At 43.5% G+C, this 15,763-nt stretch overlaps 1 protein-coding gene across 1 annotated transcript in view; it reads left to right on the forward strand.

The window, feature by feature from the left end:
* The window catches only part of atrnl1b (attractin-like 1b), a 412,284-nt gene that overhangs the window by 98,139 nt on the left and 298,382 nt on the right, over positions 1 to 15,763 (forward strand). Inside the window, exons 12-15 of the mRNA XM_042336792.1 lie at positions 1,727 to 1,811; positions 3,240 to 3,448; positions 7,489 to 7,607; positions 13,362 to 13,494. Of these exons, the coding sequence (XP_042192726.1) occupies positions 1,727 to 1,811; positions 3,240 to 3,448; positions 7,489 to 7,607; positions 13,362 to 13,494 (546 nt within the window). The remainder of the gene's footprint in view (positions 1 to 1,726; positions 1,812 to 3,239; positions 3,449 to 7,488; positions 7,608 to 13,361; positions 13,495 to 15,763) is intronic.

The following is a 15,763-nucleotide window of genomic DNA, read 5'->3' on the forward strand; positions in this document are numbered from 1 at the left end:
GTGCTCGGAAGCTTAAACGTTGGATCCTGTCGAGTCACTTGCTCTCCTGTAAGAGGAATGCAAAGCGATCTCTGAACAACACTCTGCGTTCCAAGTTGAATATTAAAACCATAATATTGTATTTTCTGTATTTGCATTCTTGTCCTTCGCATGGGAGTCCTGTAGTTCAGTGGTTAGAGCACTCACCTCGCAAGCGAAAGGACCTGGATTCGATTCCCGGCAGGACGAAACCTTAGTTTCCTTGCTCCGCACGCCTGATAATAATCCCTCAAGAAAAAAAACAATAATAGTTTGGTTACTCAATCCACGACTGTTTGTGGGACGCTGCTGTGCGCAATTGGCTGCCGCGTTTCGCCCACAGAATATACAGTCAATTCACTTTACAGTATAGCCTGTGAAGCGCTTTGAGACATCTAAAAGACGTGAACAGCGCTATATCAAATACAAGGATTATTATTATGGGACGCGAAACCGAAGCCCCGTTTGCCTGTTCAAGTGGAAGTTAATTTGAAAAAGAGAAGGAATCTTCTCCCTTCGCTTCATGGCTGTGCAAAAAAATTCAAACTACGAAAATACAAAGGCACTACACTTTACAGGACATCACTTTGCAATGTTCTCCTGATGTGCAAGGCTCCATATTACTAAAAAAGAGTGGGTTGGTTCTCTCAAATCCTGATTCAGCTCAAAAAATACTGTTATACTTACTGTGCATTTGTGAATACTTTCACCCACAAAGTATATTCACTTTACAATGTATTATTTACATTACATTGCTCTTTTCAAAGAGCCGGCACAGACTCGATTGGCCAAATGGCCTCTTTGTGTGCTGTATGATTCTATGATACAATCCATGACTGTTTGTGGGACGCTGCTGTGCGCAATTGGCTGCCGCGTTCGTCCCCAAGTATACAGTCAATTCACTTTACAGTATATTCTGTGAAGCGCTTTGGGATGTCTAGAAGACGTGAAAAGCGCTATATCAAATGCAAGGATTATTATTATTAAGCAGAGTATAAACACCAGCACAGACTTGTTCACCTGAATGACCTGTTTCTAAGCTATCCTGTTCTGTGTAATTTTCTAAAATACCCAATATTTCAATCGCGTTGAAACGCACAAAGGGTGTCAATGTCTTTGCTAACGTTTTCAAACGACCCTCAATCTTTTAATCCACCAAACCTGTTGTTAGGGGAAAGTATGCGTTTGAAGGTTGTGAAGGAGGGACCGTTCTTTTCAGCACTTTATTAAAGCTTCGGAAAGAGAGTTGCGATAACGTTCTCGGAAAATAGCAAAGGCTGAAAGACTAAAAGTAAACCATCTCAACTTAGGGAAAGTGACATTCCTTTTAAGATTGGGTTTTCTGCAGCCGTGCACTGCTGGGATGTTACATGGCATCTTCTGTGCGTTTTATTCTTGTTTTCAATGGAGCTGCGGTAGTTTCAATTAGCTCTATCCACTTCAGTACAAGATTTATATTTCATGAAGTGGTTCTTGATTTAAGAGTCTTTTACTCTTTTCACTGGGTTTGTGTATTTCAGCAGCTTATCTTGTTGCGGTGCGAAATTAAAACTTTGAACTTGAAACCCAACAGGCGTCCGACAAACCAATGCTCCGTTTTAACAGGAATCATTTCAAGAGTGACTTTGAAGTCATTTGCTATTGATTTTTTTTGTGTGTGAACTTTTGCTAATGCTTTTCGATGTAACGAAATCTGTCCTTTATCTAGCTTGCGATGAATGGGAAGTGCTTCCAAAACCCAATTTGCATCGTGATGTGAATAGATTTGGGCACTCAGCAGTAGTAAGCAATGGGTAAGTCCAGCAGTTACGTTTACTTCTCTGTTTCATATCAGTTTCACTTTACTGAGATTTTTTTGTTGTTGAAAAGTTTCATTTTCACCTCTTAATTGTTGTTCTAGTTAATACTCAAATGAAATTCTAGTCCAGAACCAATAAAAATGTAACCTACTCCCAGAATCTCTTTTGAACTCGTGTGAATGAAATTGGCTCTAAGTAGGTTGGATGGTTGGTGGGAAATTTTGTAACTTTTCAGCTAAGTTCTGGTCTCTATGGCATAAGGCGCTAGAGACGGTTGGATTCAGTCACATTTTCAAGACAGAGGTGGATAGATGTTTGTTAAGTTAGGTTATCAAGGGATATAATACAAAATACAATACCAAATTACATTTATATAATGCCTTTCGTGTCGGGAGGACGGCTTAAGGTGCTGAACAGTCGGAGATTTGGACTCAGGCGAGAGATGAGGGGTGGTGGGGGTGTGTGGTTGGGATCAGGGAGGGTGGAGGGCAGGGAGGGTAAGGGTTGGAGGGTAGCTGAAGGCTCGGTCGAAGAGGAGGGTGTGGAGACGGGCCTTGAAAGGAGACAAGGAAGGAGTTGAGGTACATATCAGCCATGGTCGAATAGAATGGTGGAACAGGCTCAATGAGCTGAATGGCCTACTCCTGTTCCTGTGTAGGGAGAGCAAGAAGGATGATTCCGATTGTTAGAGGAATGAACCATGAGCAATGGTTAAACAAGATAGAGCTCTTTCGTCTGAGAGAAGATGTCTCGGAAGACTGTACAGAGGTGTACAAAGTGTCAAATGTGATTGAAAAAGTAAACGCAGTTCAATTATAATTTAAGATGCAACAAGACAGTTAGGTTGGCTGGAAGGGTGATTGAGGTCAGGGCACTGGATTCATTTAATAAAAAAAAAGCCCGATGCTGTGATGGGAAGATGGTAGGCTGGGTGTTCTGCTAGAATGAGATCACAAATTATAGAGTCAATTCACTTTACAGTGTATTCTGTGAAGCGCTTTGAGAGGTCTCTGAGACGTGATAAGGCGCTGTATCAAATGCAAGGATTATTATTGTTATTATTGTATAGGATTATTATCACATAGGCTGAAGAGCGTTCTTCATCTGAACCGATCTTGTGGTCACCCCTAATTCAACGTGAGACGTGCCAAGTCTTTATTCATTCAGTACCTGATAGGCTGAGATCAAACAGTTGACAGAAGCCTCTTCAACTGAACCTCTCTTGTGATTAATTCTGTCAGAAAGTCCTACCCACTTCGGTAAAACATTTCGAATCTTGCTATCAACTTTAAGCCTGTATCATTATAGCTCATAACATTAAATTAACAATGAAACATATCTGAAGCTCGTACATATTAAATTAATCTTGCTTTATTTTTTATTCTATCTCCCCCACCCCACCCCTTCTCTTCTCTTCCCTAGGTCTATGTATGTGTTTGGTGGTTTCTCCAGTATGCTTTTAAATGACGTCCTTGTATATAAACCTCCAAATTGCGAGGCCTTCAAAGAAGATCTCTGTTTAAATGCGGGTTCAGGCATAAGGTGTTTGTGGTACAAGAATCACTGCGTTCCCTGGGATCTGGGCTTCGCTAATAGTAGCTCCCACAAGGTGAAATGTCACCCAAAGAAATGTAAGTATTAGGCAGATGGGTGTTTGCATCCTCTCCCTTCTACCCGCTACCAATTTTGTTCCACATTTTTTGTAATTACCTCAGTTTACAGATGACAACAGCAAATGCTTTGAAAAGGAGCAACCTTGGCAGAGTCATTCCATTTAGTTTCATTTCACCCTTTGCTTCAGAATATTCTCAACTATCAATCTGCACATGACCGTTCTTGTGTTATATGTCTTTTGCAGCATTGGTCATTTTCTGCATTGGGAGGTTGGGGGGGGAAGAGAATTTAAATCCAATCACTTCAAATGGGGAGAGGTGAACACAGTAGAACTGCTGTTACAATGTGCTTTGTCTCTCCAAGAGGTGGTTTATATCACGATTGTAGACAAATCCACAGATAGACAGCTGACTCGCTTCAAATTGCATGAGAGGGCTTCAAAGCGTGTCCTTGGTGACGTGTTGGTGTTGTGACTCGAAGGGACTCTTAAGCCTGATGCGCCCATTTGCTGGCTAAACGGTGAGGTAACCAAAGAGAGTGCGTCCTCGTCTCGATCAGCTCAGTTCCCAGTGGGGTTGGACTATTACACTACTGTAGGTAGACTCCAGTATGCCGGTCTGCCCAGCTCCACCATGCACAAGATCAGCTCATTCAGAACTACTGCCCGCATACTGACCAGGACCAAGCTCCGAACCCACATCTCACCAGCCCAGGCTCCACTGGCTCCCCATCACCGAACGGATCGACTTCAAGATCCTCACACTCGTGTTCAAATCCCTCCACTCTCTGGCACCTCCCTCCCTCTCCGACCTCCTCACTCCCCAACCCACCACCTGGTCAGCGCCTCCGCTCGACGGGCATCGGCCTCCTCTCTTCCCTTACACCCTCCGCCCCACCATCGGAGGTCGCGCTTTCAGCCACTACACCCTAAAACTCTGAAGCACTCTCCCTCAATCCCTCTGCCTTGCCCCCTCTCTCCCCTCTTTCAAGTCCCGCCTGAAGACTTCCCTCTTCGACCGCGCTTACGGCCACCTGCCCCCTCCCCCCCAGCTCGGAGTCGGGCTCCGCCACTGCTAAGCGCTCTGAGACGCTACCCTGCATGGAGGGCGCTATATAAGTGCAAGTTGTCGTTGATGACTTATATAAATCTATTTTATATATAATATATGTACATAAAGTCATGAGCTTGGTACTCTTGCACTCGATGGTAAGCTCTGTGATTTTTAGCTGGCTAAATTTCAACGCTCTGAAATGTTCACGTGTAAGTCCGGTACATAGGTGGAACCCTCGGTCTGGTTTGGATACTCTTAAAGCATGCTGCCGGGTTTACGTGTGGATCAGACACCTGGCTGACTGCAAAAAAAAAACTAGACACAGATGCTGCATTTATAATATCAGGAGAGAGATGTGGCAACCTGGAGTGAGAAACCTGACGTGTAGCGTACACTCTAAATCGTCTTGAATTGGGGCAGATGAAAGCGTGAGCCCAGAAGTCAATGTTCCACAGATAGAAATCCTCTTGGGTGGGGAAGGATTAATTAGGTTTATAGAACTTTATTGGAGGAGACCTGCTTCCTGTTCTCATGTTTTAATTATTAGGCTCTGCAACATTTAGCATCTCTCATTTGGGACAGCAACATTGTGGAGGAAGTGTGAAATGGAAAATGCATGAGTTTCTGAGAAAACAAGCAAAAGAGGAGTAATTGGGATCTTCTAGGGAAAAGCCCACTATTCCACTGTAATAATTGTGCTTCTAATGAATGGCAAATTCTGGCAAATTTGTGAATCCTGCATTTTTAAAAAAAAAAACCACACAAATCTGAAGTAGTTTTTCAGCTTGTGCATAAATTGCACCCCCCCCTCTCCGCCCACTGCACCCCACCCCACCCCATTCAGGTCCTTTTTGATTTGAATAATCCATATAAAAATCGTTCAAACAATACAAAAGTTGACTCGCAGGATGAACCCTCCAGTGTTTAAAACTTTGCAAGAAAACGAAGAGACGTAGCGTGGAAGTCTTCAAAGTATAATTTGTTTTATAAAACCTATTAACAGTTGGGAGGTGGAGGTTGAAGTGAACGTCAGCCTCAGTTTTGTTGCCATGCAGTGGCTTTGTGATTAAGGGAAAACCATATATCAATGTACTTTTTGTAGGAGAACAGAAGTAGTTGCCTCTTAGATAAAATAAACCTCCAGGTAAAATGTAAAGATGTATTGAGACCTTTACGGACCTCGATTTAACCAATGTAAGGTGTTTTTTTGTTCAGGCTTGACCTTTTCTTTAGCTATTTCCTACAGTTTGTTCCTACTTTATTTTTATTCCCTCGCCTTAATAAAGCTCTAAAGCTGAGAGAGCGACTGAGTAAGCAATTGATCCTATTGCACCACCATGGATTACGTTTGCCTTTATTAAGTGGTTTGTTCTGGAAATGTCATCTGCTCATCTTGTCTTAGCTCTCCAGAGAATAAGTGTTGTAGTAGTTTACAAAGATATTACAATAGTATGAAGAGCAATCCAATGCCTCAGGCACACCGAGGATAGAGTATTTGAATCTCTGTAACAGCTTTTTTTTTGGACAACAAACTTTGGTTATTACCCATTTTAAATCGTAAATGCTGAATCAATGAACTGTGATGCCCAGAAGTGCTGAGGTCAATGCACCAAGTTTGAAACGTAGCCTTGGACACGATCGATGCAGTTATCAACAGTTAAATGTACTTTTGAGTCAACGTTCCTTAAAATTTGTATTATTTTTTCCATTCGAGTTTACCCGGTCTGCTACTGATAATGACTTGCTGTGACCGGATAATCCTGCCGACCAATCTGCTGGTGTGAAGCTCCAAAGATTCCTTCGAAAGTGATCAACAGGATCCTCTATACCTGCATTACTGATGTCTCGAGATCATTATCAAAGACCGAGATACCAATCCGTGCTTTCACAAGTCATCAGCCATCTTTTGCTGCTTAAGAGCTGAATGGGCAGGTTGACAAAGAAGTGGTTTAAAAATAAGACACTCGTGCTCCCACAAAGGTTTCACCTGATGGTCTGGAGATTGATTGTCAGGTTTATTTATTTTCTCTTTGCCCTGCGACCTCAATGGATCAAGTCTTTCCTGTAAAGCTGCAGGGAAACCTAGATTAGTCACCAGACTCGCTAACCCGGCTTCTGCTTCACTTTGCCAGCGATTTTTCTTCTCCAGAGTGAGATGGTTGTTGCTGACCAACTGAGCGTTGTGGAGTCCTGTAGCTCAGTGGTTAGAGCACTCGCCTCGCAAACGAGAGGACGAAGTGTTGGGCAAGTTTCCTTACTCCACACACCTCTGTTTACCAGCCGTAAGTAGGAACTCAGTTGTTAGCTGATTGATAGATCGATTTTCCAGAGGTAATAATTCCTTAAAAAAAAATTGGCCCCTCAATCCACAACTGTTTGAGGAACACTACTGTGCGTAATTGGCTGCCGTGTTTCGCCCACAGCAAATATACAGTCAGTTCACTTTACAGTATCCTCTGCGAAGCACTTTGAGACGTCTCGAAGACATGATAAGGCGCTGTATCAAAGACAAGGATTTTTTTTGGAGTGTCTCTTGGCAGTGAGCAGTTTATTTTTTCAGCGACTTTGAGCAGCCTGTGAGGGTATATTTTCTTGAGCAGCAGTTGTATTGCTGAGGTTCTCAATCCTTCATCATGGTGGTTCGTGGGGAAGGAATCCTTCCCATTGTGGTGTTTAAGGAATGCTCACTCTTAATTCTCCTGCTCAGCTATGTTTTTAAAGGAGGGTGAACATTGATCATTGCCAAGGTCGCAAACTCCTGAAAGGTATCAGGCGGAGGGGAAGAGCTGCTAACGCAATAATTGTGGGGTGCGTAACTGTCCTGTTGGTGTCTGCAGACTTGTTAATTAGTCGCCCACTATTTTTGCTAAACGGCACACCTGGGCACGCACGCTGACAAGGACACTCGATGATTTGGCAAGAATAGCCTTGCGCCCACGGATTAAACCTTCGCTTTGCAGCTCCTTCGCAGGAATGACTAATTTTGCCGCTGATTTATGTTGCAGCTGCTACGGATGGCACATGTTTCAGGTACACAGAGTGTGCCAGCTGCACTGCTAATACGAACGGGTGCCAGTGGTGCGAGGATAAGAAGTGCATCTCTGCCAACAGCAACTGCACTTTGGTGAGTTTGAAGAGAAAGATGAGTTGACGACTGGTACTTATTCACTTAGCTCCTATGCAAGTGTTTCACGCTAACTCAGACGGCTATTGCTTTCAGGGTTCTATTCTGACGAAGGGTCGTGGACCCGAAACGTTGACGCACTTTCCTTTCTCCATAGATGTTGCCTGACCTGCTGAGCGTTCCCGGCGATCTCGTGTGTTTTTTATTGCTCTTAAGAGTTGTGTGTCCTTAAGAAATCCCTTCGCCCTTGCTGGGTGTCCAACCTTGCCCTTGATCAGTAATAATAATAATCCTATAATAATGCTCCAAGATACTATCCTGCATGAAGGGTGCTATCTCAACCCAAGTTGTATTTCGTAGGTTTCAGCCAATTCCGCGCTTTCAGCCACTACCCCCCGAAACATTGGAACTCTTCTCCAATCCCTCTCCCTCGCCCCCTCCTTCAGTCCTCTTAGGTCACGACTGAATACTCTCCTTTTTGACTGTGCTTGCGGTCACCGGCTTGGAGTCAGGCTCCGCCACTGTTAAGCGCTCCGAGATGCTGCCCCGCATAAAGGGCGCAAGATAAATACAAATTGTTGTTGTAGTAAAAGGTAGACATTTAGGATCGGTTTTGGGAACTTCGCTTGATCCTTAACAAACTCAGTGGCTGCTTTCTCTGGAATCTGGAGCGGCTTGTGGGGAGGTTACGGCTCATATGAGTATCTAACTACTACTTTCAACTTCAATAACTCAAAATGTCTTGTAGATATTTCCTTGTAGACAGTGAATAAATGAATGAACGAATGAGTTATGTGGTTTTGACCTACTTTATGTATAGAAATCAATATGTGAATACAGAAATAGTGTTGCACTTAATGACCTTTTTTTTAAACTGCTGGAAGGCAAAGCGATATCACTTGCAGCAGTAAAGCCATTAGAATCAGGTAGCCTGATTTATACCTCCTGCTCCTAATTACATTGGAACTGAAATGCATTGAAACGTCAAGGATCATTTCGGTGCGAAGCCTGAAACCATTTCCACCACCTGTATTTATGCTGCAGCAGTGCAGAATTGATGTGCTGATGTTTCCCCTGAGTTGCTGTTGCATCTGAAACCACTTCTTCAAGGTGGGCTTGGCAGCGGGGCTGCAGATTGAATTGTTTCCCTGTTTCTCTCCTCAACCTGATTTACACTTGTCCTTTTAGCGATGGCTTGGCACGCGGACAACGCTCACAAAGCAGCCACTTTTCCTACGTGGCGTAGAGTTGTAAGAGTTGTGCCCGAAAGTCTATTTCACCTAATACGTGTTTGTTTTTATATTTTTTTTACAATGTATTTCGTCGACAAAATACAGTCAATTCACTTTACAGCATATTCTGTGAAGCTTTTTGAGACGTCTCAAAGACGTGGAAAGCTCTATATCAAATGCAAGGGTTATTATTACAATGTTATTCATGACTTAGTACTTCCCTAACATTACCGTTGTGAATTGGAAAGGTATTGAGCATTTGTGGAGTCCTGTGGCTCAGTGGTTACAGCACTCGCTTTGCAAGCGAGAGACCTGAGTTCAATTCCAGGCAGAGGGCGAAACCTTGGACAAGTTTCCTTACTCCACACAGAGCCTAATAATAATCCCTCCAAAACTAAAAACAATAATAAATTGGTCATTTTCAATCTACGACTTTTTGTGGGACATTGCTGTGCGCAATTGGCTGCCTCGTTCGCCCACAAATATACAGTCAATTCACTTTACAGTGTGTTCTGTGAAGCGCTTTGGGACGTCCTCCCGACGTGAAAAGCGCTATATCAAATGCAAGGATTATTATTATTATTATTAATAATGAGTGAAATGGCCAATAGCTGTCTTGTTCAGTGTGTGGGTGTGTTTTGGGTGGTGGGGGGGGAGGGGGGAGGTGTGTGTGCAAGTCTGAATTTGCTAGTGGTTGCATGTGTCCTTTTGGATGACTTGACAATAAAATGGGTTGCGAATTGGAAATATTCCATGTTCCTCGGTGCTGGATCTCTCTTCCTCATTAAACTTAATAATAATAATAATTATAATAACCCTCATCCACACTTACAACTCATTCAGGCTCGACTACGCCAACTCCCTGCTCGTCGGCCTCCCCAACTCCTCCCGCCACAGGCTGCAGACCATCCGGATCTCTGCAGCTCGTGTCCTCTCCCGCACCTACTCCGTGACCCCGTCTCTCCCACCCTCGCCCGGCTCCACTTGCTCCCCACCCCCCGGAGGATAGATTTCAAACTTCTCATCCTCGCCTTCAAGGCTCCGCACGGCCTCCTCCTTACCTCTGCAACCTGCTGATCCCGTGTCAACCTGTCCGCTCCCTCCGCTCAGCCCTCCCCACCATCAGCCGTCAGGCCTTCAGCCTCTCTGCCCCACCCTATGTAACTCCATCCCACATTCCCTTTGCCTCTCCCTCCCTCCCTTCGCCTCTCTCTCCCTCCCTTCTCCTCTCTCTCCCTTCGCCTCTTTCCCTCCCTCTCTTTGCTTCTCTCTTCCTCCCTTCGCCTCTTTCCCTCCCTTCGCCTCTCCCCTCTCTCTCCCTCCCTTGCCTCTCTCTCTCCCTCCCTTGCCTCTCTCTCCCTCCTTTTGCCTCTCCCTCCTTTTGCCTCTCTCTCCCTCCCTTGCCTCTCCCTCCCTTGCCTCTCCCTCCCTTGCCTCTCTCTCTCCCTCCCTTGCCTCTCTCTCTCTCCCTTTGCCTGTCTCTCTCCCTCCCTTGCCTCTCTCTCTCCCTCCCTTTGCCTCTCTCTCCCTCCCTTTGCCTCTCTCTCCCTCCCTTTGCCTCTCTCTCCCTCCCTTGCCTCTCTCTCCCTACCCCATCCCGACCGCTAGCTCGGGTCCAAATCCCTGAATGTCCAGCATCTTGGGACGTCCTAGATCATGACAGACTGATTAGGGGTATTATTAATGTGTTTCAGGAAGACTGTTATCCACAAAACAATTCAGTAGAACGTTTGAAGAACTGGAGAGTGCCAGGGGAGTTCCAGTTATTAGGGATACATAATTAACAATTTGTATGGTTGATCCAGGATAAGTTTCACGAAGCTAATCTGTTTAACCTAGGAAGTTCTCAGAAGGACCTCTGCCAGAGTTTTCTATCAAGATGATCAACTGCGAGTTGCCCTGTTTTAAATGGTCACGTAAGGGCTGCCGTAAATTATCTGTCACAGGGCAACCTGAATGCATTCTAACAGCCCAATAAAATAATGCTGCGGCTGTACCCAGGCTGATATTCGTGCTGATTGAGTCGTATCCAAGTGCAAGTTGAACCTTTGCGCTTATCACAAGACGACCTGCTCTTGACATAACCTCGAGATTTCGGTAGTTCCAGCAGAACTCCGAAATCCACTGCCCACTGTTTAACAGCCCTCAATGACACAAACTTTACAAGATTTACTTTGAATGAACAAGGCCCTTCACAGAATTATACAGCGCAGAAGGAGGCCATTCGGCCCATCGTGCCTGTGCCGGCTCTTTGAAAAGAGCTTCCAAATCAATCCCACTCCCCCGCTCTCTCCCTATAGCCCTGCAAACTTGTCCTCCCCAAATATCTATCTATTTCTCTTTTAAAAGTTGTTATCAAATCGGCTTCCACCAGCCTGTCAAGGTGCCATCCGATCTCAACCTTCCAGACCACCCACCCTGACGTCCCCCATCACAGCACTGATCTGCTTTTTAAATGAGTCCCAGTGTCTTGGCCTCAACCACCTTTCTTGGGAACTTGTTCCAGTCATTAATAATAATAGTAATCCTTGCATTTGATATAGCGTCTTATCACGACTTCTAGACGTCTCAAAGCGCTTCACAGAATATACTGCAAAGTGAATTGACTGTATATTTTGCAAGCGAAACTCTGCAGCGAATTGCGCACAGCAGCGTCCCACAAAACAGTCATAGATTGACTGACCAAATTATTAACGTTTTAAACTTTTATATTTTTGAAAGAATTATTATCCCCGGATAATAATAAGCGATCTGCCAATTGACTCATATTTAAGATATAAAATATGTACAAAATATATATTTAATATATTAAATATACATTTAGTGTGATGGTGACTACAATATTAGCCCCAAAAGTTACATTTTACTGGGACTTGGTCAATATAATTCAGCCCAGAATGGAACCAGAGTTCAGTCAGCTAAATGAGATTACTGTTTTGCGGTTTAAAAGATTATTCAGTTTCGACAAAACAACAAACCTAGACTTGATAGAAAATCCTGGAGCTGAGAATAGTTTTCATCTATACTATTAATTTGTTACTATAAACGCATCTCCATATAAAAAAATCTATCCTGTGTATGTGGGAGAGAGAGAGGTAACGATTTAAATTTATTTCCATCTGCAGCTTTTTATTAACTGAATTGAAAAAATTAGTGCTGATATAATACAATAAACAATAATAATCCTTGCATTTGATACAGTGTCTTATCACGTCTTCGAGACGTCTCAAAGAGCTTCACAGAATATACTGTAAAGTGAATTGACTGTATATTTTGTGGGCGAAACGCGGCAGCCAATTGCGCACAGCAGCGTCCCACAAACAGTGGTATTAAGTGACAATTTATTATTATTATTATTGCAGACCTTCAATATTTTTTGTCTGGTTTACATTATTTTTCTCTCTGTGGTTCCCCAGCTTCCCATGAATTTTCTTGCTTATATTGTCGGGAAGCCTGTAGCTCAGTGGTTAGAGCGCTCGCCTTGCATTTTCAGTCCACGACTGTTTGTGGGACATTGCTGTGCGCAATTGGCTGCTGCGTTCGCCCACAAATATACGGTCAATTCACTTTACGGTCTATTCTGTGAAGCGCTTTGAGACGTCGAGAAGACGTGAAAAGCGCTATATCAAATGCAAGGATTATTATTATATGATAAGCACTTTTCCTGGACAAAATTAGGGATTGCAGCGATTGAACCAAAATCCTGTCATTTCTATCCTGCAGTGACCTAAATGCACTCTGCTGCTTCTCACGATTTGGATCGATTGGCGTGTGTGGTGCATTAGATTGGGCTAAACTGGTTTATTTTCTTAATTGGTAGCACCTCTGGGTCAAAACGTTGTCCAACTGAAATCCACTACAAATTTGAACTTCTAATCTCGGGCATTGCAGTTTATTATTAATAATCCTTGCACTTGGTATAGCACCTTTCACGTTGGGAGGATCTCTCGAAGTGCTTCACAGGCCTTGTGGAGTTAGTGGTTAGAGCACTTGCCTCGCAAGCGAGAGACCTGGGTTAGATCTGTGAGCCGGGCGAAACGTTGGGCAAGTTTCCTCACTCCATACGCCTCTGTTTACTTAATAGTAAGTAGGAACCTGGTTATTAGTCGATTGGCGGATTGCTTTTCTGGAGGTAATTGTTTCAAAAAATAAAAATAAATTGGTCATTCAATCCACGACTGTTTTGTGGGACACTGATGTGAGCAAATGGCTGCCGCATTTTTCCATCCATACAATATACAGTCAATTCACTTGTGAAGCGCTTTGAGACATCTCGAAGACGTGATAAAGTGCTATATCAAATGCAAGGATTATTTATTTCTTTATTTCTTATTTTCTGATGGAGTGGTACAGGTGAAGGTTAAAGGTGCAACAGCACTGTTTCAAAGAACAGCATGGGTTGGGTTGGTTAACGACCTGATCAATATTCCTGTTCCATCTGAATTCGGTAAACAAGTAGATTAAAATTGGCTCGTGTGTCTTATTTGCTGTTAACGCTTTTTAATGTTTTTTTGTTTTCCAGTCAGTGAAAAACTACACAAAATGTCGCGTGAGGAACGAGCTTATTTGCAGCAAGCTTACGAATTGCAAGACCTGCTCACTAAATCTAAACTGTCAGTGGGATCAGCGGAATCAGGAATGCCAAGCTTTACCAGGTAAGAATCCTTAATCCAAATGCATCAACGCCCAATTTGACATAGATTTTTGTCTTCGCACTCGATTGATTTAAAAGGTAACTTCCTTTTATTCGAATGGTTCCAGACGGGTACCTGAGGGACATTGACCCTGAAGGTGTGAGAAGATTTAATCATCCTCAGCTGTTAGTTTATTAGAAACGAGCTTGGCTGTATTAGTATTATTGGAATCCTGTAGCTCAGTGGTTAGAGCAGTTGCTTCGCAAGCGAGAGACCCGGGTTCGATTCCCAGCAGGGCGAAACATTGGGCAAGTTTCCTTACTCCACATGCCTCTGTTTCTCCAGCAGTAAGCAGTAACCCAGTTGTAAGTTGATTGGTGGATCGCTTTTCCAGCGGTAATAATTCCGTAAAAAAAATAATAAATTGGTCACTTCAATCCACGGCCGTTTGTGGGACACCGATGTGCGTAATTGGCTGCCGCGTTTCACCCACAAAATATACAGTCAATTCATTTTACAGTATATTCTCTGAAGCACTTTGAGACATCTCGAAGATGTGAAAAGGCGCGATATCAAATGCAAGTAATTATTATTACTATTATTGCGGTTGACAGTTTCCTGTGAGAGGCTGTATTATTACTCCAGATGTTATTGAGAAACATTTCTAGAGGCTGATTGAGTTGCACCGAACTCGACGAGAGCTTTCCTTGCATTGCCATTTTTCATTTTGCTTTTTTTTCTGGAGTCCCCTGACGATATGATATTGAGTTTCAGTTGATTGTTCAGAATAAAAAATAGTTTTCCCGTCACATCCTATAAATGCATATTGTGTTGGGGAGATTTGTATAGTAATACTGCGAATACATGTCGAGGATTCCCGAGGCTTTTTGTTTCCTATTTAACACGGTTAGAATGGTTGCGTTTACCATGGTTGAGAGGAAAAAAAAAAGTGTTTTGAGACGAAAGAGATTTGGCTCCGACTTACTTTTCGAATCGTGAAAATGTATTGCAGGCAATCGCCTGAAAACAAAATCCTGTCGGTGTTTGACTTTGATTATGATAGTCCGATGCGATGCTATTCTGATGGCGTTCTGCTTCATTATATACACTCTACAATCGTGCTTTTGGAGAGAGCTTCAGGACACCTAACAAGTCTCTCTGTTGGGATTTACTGACTTGAGCTTCAAACCTTGTGGACCAGGCACATTGCGTCAATGCAGACAAAAGCCAACCCAGCAGGAATCGATGAGAATAACGATGTTTTGCCAGACAATGATAGTTCTGTACCCCTCTGGAGATTTGAAGCAATTTCAAGTACAACAGAAATTTTGGTCCAGGTCGACATTCTACGAGTGTTCCGTGTCAGGCTGACTCAGACGGTCGTGCTCTCGCGTCAGTCAAGGTTGTGGGTCAATCCCCCTCTGTGACTTTTTGAGCTCACAGTTTAGGCTGCCACTTCTTCACGTTGCCTGAGAAGCACAGCATTCTTCTTTTGGGTTTACACGTTTGACCAAAGTCCTGTCTGCCTGTTCTGCTGGATGCTCAAAGATCCCACGGCACTATTTTTTGGAAATAAAATGCCTCTTCTCCCAGTGTTTCTCCCCCCAAAAAATCGTTTCATAGATGATTGTGGGCTATCCACTTTGCTGTGGATAAATTCGCTGTCATTTTTGCTTTCGAACACACAAGAAAATGCTGTGAGGTGCTTTGAGGTGTTTCGATTCAATAAGGTGCTATATCAAATGCAGGGAATAGTACAGAATTATTATAATTAGTTTAGATACCACTGAGTGCCAAATATAGTCAATTGCATTTTGCTCTTCAGATTACTATGAAGTTTTCATAGCAATGACATGAAAGAAATCTGTTCTTGCAATGTGTGGTGTGCGTGCTTGTGAGGTGCATGTGTGATGCGTGCGTCGTGTGTGTGTGCTGCGTCCGTGCGTGTGGTCTGCGTGTGGACAGCCAACATAATCCTGATTCAAGTAGGTGACGATACAGTACAGAGTGCATTTATTTAGTGCCTTTCATGCTGGGAGGTTGTGTCAGACTCTGGCAATGGCGGATGGGCTGGGATGAGAGAAGAGCCGGGTGGATAGGAACGAAAAATGGAAGCGGTACAGTTTGAGACGGGCCAAGGAAAGAGGGGGAGGTGATGATGGTCATCACAATACTAATAATAATACTAACACTAATCCTCGCATTTTGATACAGTGCCTTATCACGTCTTCGAGACGCCTCAAAGCGCCTCACAGGATACACAGTGAAGCGAATTGACTGTATGTCTTGT

The sequence above is a fragment of the Callorhinchus milii genome, unplaced genomic scaffold (genome assembly GCF_018977255.1).
Source record: "Callorhinchus milii isolate IMCB2004 unplaced genomic scaffold, IMCB_Cmil_1.0 Scaffold7, whole genome shotgun sequence".
NCBI classification, from domain to species: Eukaryota; Metazoa; Chordata; class Chondrichthyes; order Chimaeriformes; family Callorhinchidae; genus Callorhinchus; species Callorhinchus milii.